General features: G+C 34.1%; 1 protein-coding gene across 3 annotated transcripts in view; it reads left to right on the top strand.

Moving 5' to 3' along the window:
- The window catches only part of Ubx (ultrabithorax), a 109,433-nt gene that overhangs the window by 48,646 nt on the left and 48,415 nt on the right, over positions 1–12,372 (top strand). For 2 of the 3 annotated variants that reach the window (XM_018449338.1, XM_018449337.1), the window contains exon 2: positions 8,899–8,904. The exons of the other annotated variant lie outside the window; for it this stretch is intronic. In XM_018449338.1, coding sequence (XP_018304840.1) covers positions 8,899–8,904 — 6 coding nt within the window. The remainder of the gene's footprint in view (positions 1–8,898; positions 8,905–12,372) is intronic. 3 annotated transcript variants of the gene reach the window in all.

The following is a 12,372-nucleotide window of genomic DNA, read 5'->3' as shown; positions in this document are numbered from 1 at the left end:
AAGAGAGTTCACACCTACATATTCGCGCGGGCTTGTGTATGTGTATGTGAAACGAGTGCCTTCAATTAGTGCGAAACGGAAGATGTATTGTTGACGAAACTTGGATCAAACTCGAATAAAGGGCTTGATCAGCAACACGAAATATATTTAGTTTTTCTGAGTTTGATTTAACATGGGGAAAAAGTTGTAATTCAACACTTTCGTAGTACGATAATACGGAGCAGTTGAAATTATTTTTAAACGGTTTCATTATATGCATTAGGTACTGTGCGGGCGGGTAAAAGTTTAGCAAAAGTACTCATGGTAAAAATTATATATGCCGCAATTTGCATTTCATACGTAATCTCATATAGTAACAACCATTAACTTTTTCTTCTGCGGATTATATCTACAATTTGTGTACGTGCTCCAGCATTTTAATTGCGTGGTTATCGTCGCGCTTTCTTAAATTTTCTAATGTAAATGAAAACCCGTTTTATTTGGACACGCGGAATGAAGGTAAACACAGAGGTTGGACTACGCAATTAAATCGTTTTTCTCTGAATATATTGGTAAGCGCAAATACTGCGCGAACTAAGCAAATCAAGTCTCGTAATTTTTATTCAAAATTAGAATATGTAATTCTTAACGTTTTGGTGCATTTGCATTTTTTATTTTATGACGAACAGCACAGACTTTTGCATAACGAACGCATAGTGCATAAACGAATGAACTAACTAATCAGAATCTTTCTTTTCCTCCCATTCTATGCACTGAAAAAAATACATGTAATTTTACATGGAAATTACATGTTCATGACTGGAAAATTGCCTAAATATGATTGGAAATTTACAATTTCCAGTAAATTTCCAAACATATTTATGTAATTTAGATAGTTTTCCAGTCATATACATGTAATTTCCATGTAAAATTACATGCATTTTTTTCAGTGTATGTTCGTGACTGGAAAGTTACTTAAATATGATTGAAAATTTACAATTTTCAGTAAATTTCCAATCATATTTAAGTAATTTAGATAATTTTTCAGTCATAAACGTGTAATTTCCATGTAAAATTATATGCATTTTTTTCAATGTGGAAAAGAAGAATTTCGGTTGGTTGATTCCCTTATGCACTATGCATTATGCAAGAGTGCTGAAGCCATTATTCGTAATCCATATAAATCAGGAGATTGATTGGGTATCTTGAAACGTGGTGAAAATTACAAAAGTGAGCAAATTCAATAGGTGTTGATCAGTGAAATTAGTAGATATTCTAGTAAGTTTGCTCGCTTTTGTCATTTTCTTTTTCATATTTCAAGATGCACAATAGACTTTCAGAATAGCACATGTGTAGACATGATGTTGGATGTTTCTTGGTGATTTGCAAGAACGCATTGCTTTTCTTACAACGGTACCAGTCGAAAACAGGTGTTATTTACATTAAGTGACGATGCACGCAAAACAGTTGCACGTGGACACATCTCGGAGTATCTCAATGTGTTTGGAAATATCACAAAACTTTCACGTTTATAAATGATTAATTTATAATATTATTTATCCGTATAACAAATCAAACTAACAATTATTATTTTATCAAACAAACAATAATTATTATTTATAATTTATTTGTACATACGAATATCGAAATTAAAATTTATTACTTATGAATGATTAATTTTGATTAATATAAGCGAAGCACTTTTATCTTAAATCCACACTGTTAAATTTATAGTGTCAAATATAACCTACCGTGAGTCGCCACTGCTCCTACTAAGTATATCGTTATTTTTTATCAAAATGATAGTTAAATTTGACACTATACCGTGTCAATTTGACACTATACAATATCAAATTAACACATAGTGTCAAATATAACCATTGTTTTAGTATAAAATAACGACGAGTAGGAGCAGTGGCGACTCACGGTAGGTTAAATTTGACACTATAGATTTAACAGTGCAACATGCTTATCTATTAACTCAGATAAATAAATATTACGTATATATTTTTTTAACATGAATTTTTCGCTCACCGTTATAGTTATTCGTCTAGATCGGATTTAAGTGCTAAAAGAAATAAAATATGATTGATTGAGAAATTCTTAAAATAGATGCGAAAAAATATTGAAACGGAATAAATTCTATTTTAGCAATAAATATTTTAGCAAAAAAATAAAGCATGTTTTTGCAACTGGCGGAACTACCTTACTTTGTTATCCGATATACGGATTATGTAGTAAGTACCACCATACACAAAATGACATAAGTTGCGTAACCATAACATAAGGCCGCTGAACCAATAAGCATCCAACATAAAAACGTTATGTTGATTTACATAAGATGTTTATTGGTCTAGGGGCTTTATGCTATGGTTATGCAGTTTATGTAATTTTGTGTGTGATGGCCCTAATTGTAAAGCTTAGTGTGCGCAAAAGTATCTTTTTCTGATCATATGTATAATAAGTTAAGAATTACTGGTGTTTTAATACTCTCGGACAATTGATTCGAAATTAATTAAATTATATACAATAAATTAAAAAATATTTTTAATATTATAGTTTTATATGATCATATTACATTTTACGCAAAATCTGTCTTTTTGCTGTCTTTGTTAAATCTTCATTAAGAATCCAAAACTGACTTAATGTAAAAAAATTAGAAACTAATTCCTTTTGTTTGAAATAATTTTTCACAATGAAATATTCATGTGTATTATTATGCTTAATATAAACAACATAAATCTTTATCTAATTAATTGAAAGCTGGATCTGTCTGCACAATGTTTTATTATCAACATGATTCCTTATATAAACAGAAAAACTCATCTGAAACTCGCTTAACGGGTAAAGAAGGATCGATGGAGCAAGGCAAACGTATAATGGATAAGAGATACGCGAGGGATGCAGAGAGATAAGAGTTTCCGATCTTTTCTTTTTAGGGTTGGTGTCGAAATACCTCGAAATCTATTTAAAGAATCTACCAAGATAATATTGTTCCGCTATTGATTTTTTCCCTCTTATTTTGTCAGATTTCGGAGCGAAATTGAATTTTTTTAACTCGCCGATTTTTGTTATTGAAATTGTTTAATCTTCAATGTAGTATGGTTTATTGGATCCTAAATTTAATCGGTACATTTTATTTTATATCCATTATTATCTATGTATAATGTCTCTCGGACAACAAAGAGAAACATTACTATCTGTATATGCACGTGTATTTACACAATCGATCTTGTTAAAATCAATACTCACCTCAACTGTATGTCTCGTTTTAGAGTCTTAATTTACATGTCTGGGTCCAAGTCATTCATGGCGTTTTCGACTGATTCTATAATTATCACAAATCTCAATAGAAAATATTTTTTTTAAATGAAATGTCAATGTGTATATAGAGTCGAAATATCAAAACATAAAAAGGTTTTGATAATAATTGAAAAAGTTATGCCAAAAGATATTAAAGAACAATTTGTGAAATAAGAGTGTAATAATCAGTTTTCAAAAAATCATATTTTATGATAAAAAAAGATATAAATAAAAATAAGTAGTGTTTTGAAAAGAGGAAAATGTGAATTTAAGAAAAAAATACGTTATATTGATCATTCCAAAAAGTATAATTATTTGCACAAGTGACATGGGGGTATTTTTACACGGAGAGAATCTTCTTTTAAAATTTACCCTGAAAATATGGTAATATCATTTAAACTCTAGAAAAAATTCTCTCCGTGTATACATGCTCGAAAAAATGATATCGGAAGTATGTCAGGTATTTTCTTCTTTAAAAAACAAAATGCAATGAAAATATTTTATATTAAATATATAATGATTTCGACATTATTTACTCACGATTTTATAACCCCGAAAAAATAGACCGATCGTTTCGTCAAGACTCCTCTCTTGGAAAAATGCTTTTTTTGACAATCAATATATTTTATGTATATATTTTATAAGAAAACAACACATACATTTGAAAAAATACAGTACTAATAAACAGGCACTTACTAAAAACGAATTTTCACTTTCGACAAAAATCTGTCGAATTTACATTTGACGGGTCCAAGTCGTCTAAACCAAACTTTTATTGCATCACAATTAGCGTTAAAACAACAACGAAACAATTGCATCATGGTGATCGACACAACACAGAGAAAGTTTTTTACCTCCTCACTTCAACTTTGCAATATTAATCGTACAAAAATAGTGGTCGACTAAAATTTTCACCTGGGTCCAAATGACCCACTCATGTAGTTGGAGGTTAAGGTTAGAGCAAGGTATAAGACATGAAGGTAAATAAAGAGGGAGAGGGAGGGAGAGAGAGAGAGAGAGAGAGAGAGAGAGAGAGAGAGAGCCGCGAGAAGTCTTCAGTATCTAACATTGAGTTGTAAAAGCGTTCGTTCGCTCTCACCGCCAAGCGGCATGGTCACTTATGTAAAAGCCGGCTACACGCCACGTGATGAGTGGATGCTGTTCTATGCGCTTTTTCTTTTTAACTCTTTGGTCTCGCTTTTACACTCTTGCCCGTCGTTGGTTATGTATGCAGGAAGGTTGGTCCATACGCGTTGTACTTATTCTGCATACTTGTGTCCTACGTCTACCTGTATAGGTCTTTCTTCTTGGTTTGAATAATATTAACAATTGTACTTCTTTTCACACGTTTATTGATCGTAAGATTATAAGATTAAATTTTTTAAAATTTATGAATTAACGAAAATTTGTCGAAATATATACCATACTCAAATACAGTTCTATAGACTATATTAATTTTAATATGAAACGTATAAATTAATTTAGTTCCAATTGATTTGAACAGATAACAGTTTAAAGGCTAGATTAATGGCAATCTCTTGAAGATAACGCGCGCGCGCGATTGAAAATAAGGAAAATAAAAAATAAAGGAAATTTAAAATATAATTAAAATTCCGTTTGTATGAAACCGATTTATTTTTTTGTTTCAAATAATTTTTACGCAACATCTTTAGAAATTAAATTATGTAGAACTAGAAAATTATATAAAAATATTTTTATTCATTTTTACTGTTTTTCCGCAAATAATAATTATTTCTCGTTTGTTATTTTTATTCTACATAGTAATGTAAAGCTAATTAAAAATTTATTTAATTTGTATAGTTATTTTTTCATTGTATTAATTGCAATTTAATGCATACGCACATTACGATTTCTTTTAAGATTCAGAATATTCATAAAAATTGAATAGACATAATAAAACAACTGATTCTTATTTTTTGCGTGTGTTATCACATATTTTAATAAATGTGCAATAATACATGCGATTGACCGAGAGAAGCAGATTATCTATAGTCTATAATATAGAGCAGGTCAGCATGTTGTTAGAACGGCGGTTAGTCGAGAGAGAGAGAGTCGGAAAGTACGATGATGAGAGAAAGACTGAACCGGTTATGGGCGAGGCCCTTCGATTTTTCGTCTTCTTGTATCCCATCTTGGGCCCGGAGTAGAAGGAGGTGAAAAAGGAGGAGGTGAAAGGAAGCGGTTGGTAGAAAAGAAAGGTATACCAAGTATGGTGGCAAACGGGATGGGGCAACGAGAATCGAGAAGGAGGCTGACGCGGGGAGAAGAGAAACGCGAAGGGAATGGGATGAGAAATTCTCGTTGGCTTCGCTTCGATGTCTTTATACGCGCGGCTCTTGTATAGCCATGGGATATATATCTGTCTTACGAGAGCGAGGGGCGCCGCCAAAAAATCAGATCGAGTGTAAAAATCGCATAAACTCGTCGTGCAAACTCGAGAGCTATGTCTGCCCGGTTGGTTCTTCTCTCTCGAAGCTTTCTCTCTTTCTCTTTCTGTTTTCTCTCTCGTTCTGTTCCTTCTCTTTCTTACACACTCTTTACCTTAAGCCCGTTTGATCCTTTTCTCTTTCTCTGCTGCCCTTCTCCTCTTTTTCTCTACAACCAGGTCTACAAGCCCGCTCGCATGACTCCACCTCGAGGAAAGGCCGATCACCTTCTATATTTTCTTTTATTCTTCTTGTCTGCCAGCACGAAAGTTATGTGGTTAGGTGGGCTTATGAAGAATCCGCTCTTTATCGACAAGTAAAGCGGTCTCTGCCAACGTTTCGTGGGGCGAAAATAATTTTATTGGGAGATACTGATTACCACCTTGATCAACTGTGCACGCGTGAACACTTGACGTTAATAAAGTAGTCGGCATTAATAAGGTAATATTTCAACGTTCGGATTTTATCTCGACCTTAAGACTACCGGTCTCTTATCCTTTAATATTTTCGTGTATCGATATAAATGAAAAATTAAATTTATTTTTTCCATTAAAGAATAATGGATCCTTTCTAATTGCACCCTTATTATAGAAAAGTAAATATCTTGAAATCATACATATTATTTTTTTTCTATTAACTTTATTAAAAGTAGGTGTGATTTGGTATACGTATAATAATAATGACTTAAAAATTAATTTCTATAGATATACCTATATTTCTTGTTTAGAAAGTATAAACATTTTAAATGAATATTTACCAGTTTTCTTGTAAATTTTTTATTTATTTTGTTAACTAACATCCCTATGTGTGTACATAAACATATTTATTTTTATTTCGAAAAGTATTCAGTCTAAACTATTATATTATATAATATAAGATGATAATATTCTTTATTTGAAAATGTATATTTTGTACGACTTTTTTATTAACCAAAAATATTGCTTCATGTAATCCATTTCGCAATATGGTATGCGATTTTACAATGAAAAAAAGGGAAAAGAAGTTTTTTTTCAAACAATGATTAGGAATTTGAGGCAATTTTTTTCCAAATAATTCCTATGATTATGAGTGGAATCAAAACGTGTTTAAGTATAATTTTATATCTGTTTGTGAAAAACATTTAAATAAGCAAGCTAAACTAGTTGAGCAAATCGGAACTACAGATCGACCCGGCAGTAGGATGTACCGAAGAGCAAAGAGTGCAGTCGTTGCAATGCACCTTTTAACGAGCTTGCTTTGTTTTGCAGCGCATGCATGTGCATGGTGCATGTAAGTATGGGCTACAATATATGTATAGGTATACAATATATGCGCATACGGAATATAAGCGTGGCCAGATATATGGGGTGTTCTGTTTAAAGAATAGATTTGAATATCTTTCCATTATTGTTCTATGATAAACATAGAACATTGAATAAACATTGAATAAAAATCGTAAATATCGTTAGAATCGTTTTTACAAGTTCTATAGGATACAACTATTCTGAAAATTAAGATATTGAAGATTAGCGATGTTTACCTCTTCGAAGAATCGGTCAGTGACCGATACAAAAGCTGAACCATAAAGTTCAGCAACACAATTAAATTAGTAGCTAGAGAGCAAGAGATAGAGATTTACTCTTTGAATAGCAGAGGAGAATAGAAAATGCGGTATCATTCTGGAATCTTAACGCACAGCGACTTAGTTCAATGTTTTCCTATACTCTTTACTTCGTATTCTAGTGCAGTTCACGTACAAGAATGTTGGATTTTCACAGCTATTCGTATCGCGAGAAGAAATATGAGGTATACAAGCGACACCCGGTATATTACCGCAGAATATATAGAGGTGTATAGATAGGGAGACAGAAGGGAGACCGGTTCCATACATGGCTTCCGAAGGCTTTCTTTTCTTGCGCTAAGACCACAAGAGAGACAAGAATCAGTGGTCGTCTTCACTAATGAGATGGAATTGGACGTGGCTAAGATTTTTCTAGACTCATCCCTGGTCAGCGAATCAACTGGATCCTCAAGCATGCTCCCGTCGCCATCTAGTTCGCGACATTCCCGTGAGCGCGATCGGCGGTCCTCTTTGATAAGAATCATTTAATTGCGTCCCATTAGCCCGACTTGGGGCCTCCCCTTAGGTGAATGCGGTCAGGAACGAAAGTTGAAAGCCGCTCCAATGAGGGTCTGGTCTCTACTTTTACTCTTTTGCTCCTGCAATCACTTACCAACGTATATGCTCTCGCTCTTCATTCTATTTGTTCTCCGCTTTTCTTCTGGCCCTTCGTTCCCGTGAGCTAGAATCGGCGGTACGATGGTACGCGAGAAGCATCGTCCAACTTTTTCTCACCGGCACGATGACGGTTCGTTATATTGGGTCCGCCATTGGAAGCCTCGGTACGTGATGTGACGCCGGCGGAGATGGCGACCAAACAGGCCCAACCTACCACTTTTTCCAGCAAGGGACCAGAATACCTGGTTTTCGAAAGGCTGTATTCCACCCTTTCTCCTCCTTTCTGCTGCGCAATGTTATCCTGCGCGATCCAGAGTTCCCTCCTCGAAATTGCTCGATATCGATCAATCTGGAATGGGTTTTCCTACAACTGAGACGGTCAATTTCACTAATATCATTCATTTTTCAAATGGTGGTACAGCAACAGTTGCATCACGATATACGTATAGAAAACGAGTGATAACTAAAACACAAAATATTGTATTATTCCGTACATTTGTATAGAAATTTCATGATTATTATTATATTTTCACAGGCAAATATATTCGGTGCAATTTTGTTTTAAGCGCAAATATAACGTAACAAAAATGAATAGTAACAAATAGAAATCATGATCTGCGGTAGCTCGTGCGGTTTTCATCTTTTATCTCTTCGTTAACGATGCGTAACCAAGCTACTGAAGCTATGCAATGAAGCTATGCGCTGTATGCGTAACGAGTGTATCTGTGATCGGAATGGATAATTTATTCTGCTTTATACATGTCTCATTAATTTTAACGATCGTTTAAATAACATAAGTAGATTAAAAGATTTATTGATGAATATAATGATGGAACGTTTCTGGATATTTTGATACCTTATCTTTTATTGAATTTTAATACAAATTATAACTTTTATCTATCACATAAACAATTTTACACGTATTTCTTACCAAAAATTTGTTTTGCATAGTTGCAGGTAAGCATTACATTCATTCACACAATTTAGCCGATATGCAGTCACGTGAGTAAGTAAATATTAAAATTAATATTTTTATATTTTTATGAAATAAGACATACGGAAGAAATAAGATATATGGTACAAAAAGTATAATTTGATTTTATAATTTACTAGACATACAAAATCTGATGATTAAAGTATTTTTAAAATAATTAATTGTTAATAAAAAATGAGAATATTGGAGAATAATTGTTTTCATATTTATTACGTACAAGTATAAAATACTTTTTATTAGATAATTTCGAAATTATCTTTGAATCATATCAATTGTAACATGATTGAATAAACTTCTCCCTCAATGTAGTTCATCGAGAGAAACGTCGCGAATCACAAGACAGTAGTCTAGACTTTATAAGGGCAAAGAAACTTGTTGGTGTTAGGACTACGGTAGCTAGTGAGGATTTACGGCTGCCTCTATCTTAGCACGGTTTCGTTGAACAGCGCAACACGTCGGATCCCATCAGCAATGGGATTATATCGCATAGAAGGTGGCTTGTATCGCATCAAGATAGGTAGATACCACCCCGCCGCTGCTCGCAATGCACCAGCAACGGCAGCATCAGCAGTAACAGCGATCGTGCCTTAAGTCGACTCACGCTGCATGAGTTCCGTGACGATCGCTCCCTCCGTCCTCATTCCCTTTACAATCCTCCTCTTCCTCTTTATCTCTCTTTCTCTCCGTGCTATACTCCTTAGAGTTTTATTTTCACTCAATTCCGGGAAGTATCGCGCACCATGGCGAAGGGATAACGGGCAGGTGGGAAGGGAAAAAGAAACACATACACAAAGTTAGCCGAAGGACAGGGATGAGAGAAGGAAGATAGTAGATATACCCGGAGCAAAACGAGGAGAGGTAGTTGGGACAGTGGGGAACCATAAAGCATCCCAGTAATTTAATTCTATGCAACACCGAATAATCTTTTGCTTTTCTGTAATATGCAGCTCAGACGCGGCTGGGATATATTAACGAATTAAAGTATATCTTTGCAGATAAAGCAATTTTACAAGAAAGTATATACTGAAGCTATAAAGTTTATGATAAATTGCGCATAACAATTATAATATTTTACACAAAATTTGTGTTAACTAAATTATGTTTATTAATATTAACTGAATTGTAGTTGATTTTGTTTACTATAGTCAATTAGATTACAATTAGACGGTGTTTTCTTAAGATAATTGATGTCCTACAAACTTTGAATATTTGAGCTTTAAGTAGATGCAAATAAACTCGATGTATTCGGTGACTATTTTGAATACTGAATCATGCCTGGATTGTCATATTTGGTAGACACCGGTAATTTGAACGAGTGCCGAGGTAATAGAGTCATTTTCTCTGGCATATCGGCCGCCGCGTCGGTCCCGAGTTAATTAATGTCTAGCGAGGCATTAGATCGCTGTCCGCGGGGCAATGCAATATAAATAATAATAATTTGACCGAAAAATGCCGGAACATCCCTCCGATGATTATCTGCTCGTAAATCCCGGCATAAAGATATCGCAACTAAATTGCCGCGGAAGGGTTTCGAGGTGCTAAGAGGCGCGACGGAGAGGGTTAGAGGAAAAGACGGAAAGGGGATAAAGGTGAACGCACACGTACAGGAGGCATTACCGAGCATTTGCCTTGCCCTCACAATCGTGGCAGTATAGCAGTGTGGCGAAGATGGTATTGCAATATAGACGGGGCGGCAACAGACCAATCACGCGCCGGCTACTAATTTGCTGGGCTCAAACAGCTGCCGTTCTGCCGCCTATGCGAAACCCTCGGTTTCTACAGCAAGTATATGTATATGCTTCGAATTCTCGATCGAGGATTCGATTCCTCTTGGACTCACGCTGGGATATTCGATCGCATGGCCTTCTCCATTTCTTCTCGTGCTCTTATTCGGCTCGCGTCACGCTCTTTTCCTTCTTCTTGTCCCGATATCCACTACCTCCTCGCTGCTTGGACAAAACATTTCTTAATTGGGTTTCGTCGGAGGGTGATGCCTGTCCAGCTCTTTTGGGAGCAGCCGGCTTCTACTTCTTCGATTATTTATCGAATTTCGTTCTTTTGTAAGAAATGCATTGTCTACTGAATACGTTTAACTTGTACATTATTAAAATTTTTGTTACCGCTGATGTTAATTTTTTCTCGTCATTATTATTAAATGCGACATATTTATTTATTATAAGAATTTTAGTTGCTTTTGTAGAACTTACCTTGTGGAGTGCGTTTGAAAAAATGATTTGTGATATCACAATTCGATGCATCTCGATCAATGATACAAGCGTTCAATATACTCATTCATGATTAATGACTTCGCTATCAAATATGATTTATGTATGTGAATTGCGTTTCTTCTATTCTGAACTTTATGAAAGTTTCCACGATTAACGAGTGTTAACAGTTTTGCATGTCGCAGCGTCCTCGTAATTCACCATGTCTGACAGTAGCCCACGCAAATGGAGATGCGTGAATAATGGCGCCACGGTACTCGCTATATAATGAATTCCCGAGGCTAAAGGACTGGTCTTCTGTTCTTGAACCTCTCCTCAGTGCTCTATGATATACGTCCACTATACTTGGACTATACCCAAGAGTCAATAGGATCTTAAAAGTCCATCCTTTTTACTCGGCTGCTCATACTAATAGGTTTTTTTTATCGATTATTGTGCATTAGTAACTATTTACTAGACGGAAAAAATCAATAAAATATTAATAAAAAGTATAATAACTGTAAAGCAGTAACAGTAAGTTTTTTTAAGAAATTTATATACTTGGTTACTTTTTTGAAAGGAATTGTAAGAATATAGAATTATTCAAATTAATATAGGCGTAAAATGTTGTTTATTTGAAATAATATATCTTCTGTATGTACGTATAATTCACAATTCTAGATGAAAAGTTTCACAAGACATATTCGAAAATGTCACAATACTTTTCGTTGAGACTATTAAAATGATTTTAAGTGTTTAGTTATTTTTCTTTAATAAAAATCAATTTTTATGTATAGTTAGAATATTTTGGGAAATATGTCGTTTTTCGAACTGTACTGTAAAATGATTTATGAATTATTGAATTATTTTTTTAAATTTCCATATTTTCAACCATTGATGTCCCATTTAATAATATTTATTTGTCTCTTTGCTTATTTATCATTGCGTGTTCAATTTTCTCCTTTGAATCGCACTATTTTTTTTCTTCCTCAATTTTTCTCATTTAGAGTTTGGAAAACTTTCCTTATAATGTTTCATAACTTTCACTCGTATTTGCGATACATAGTGTCACGCAATTTCAAACTAGACACATCTAAAAAAGTGGAACGAAAAAGTAGACTACAAAAGACGTGTTTTTATGAACATTTGTGCGAATGCAAACAGTTTTCACGTTCGTGATCTTTATTTCTATATATTATATTTCTCTTAGGATCGTCACATAATCGC

The sequence above is a fragment of the Mycetomoellerius zeteki genome, unplaced genomic scaffold (assembly GCF_001594055.1).
Source record: "Mycetomoellerius zeteki isolate Tzet28-1 unplaced genomic scaffold, Tzet1.0 scaffold243, whole genome shotgun sequence".
In the NCBI taxonomy this organism is placed as follows: Eukaryota; Metazoa; Arthropoda; class Insecta; order Hymenoptera; family Formicidae; genus Mycetomoellerius; species Mycetomoellerius zeteki.
Note: the sequence above shows the minus strand (reverse complement) of the source record. Positions and strands in the feature narration are given on the sequence as shown.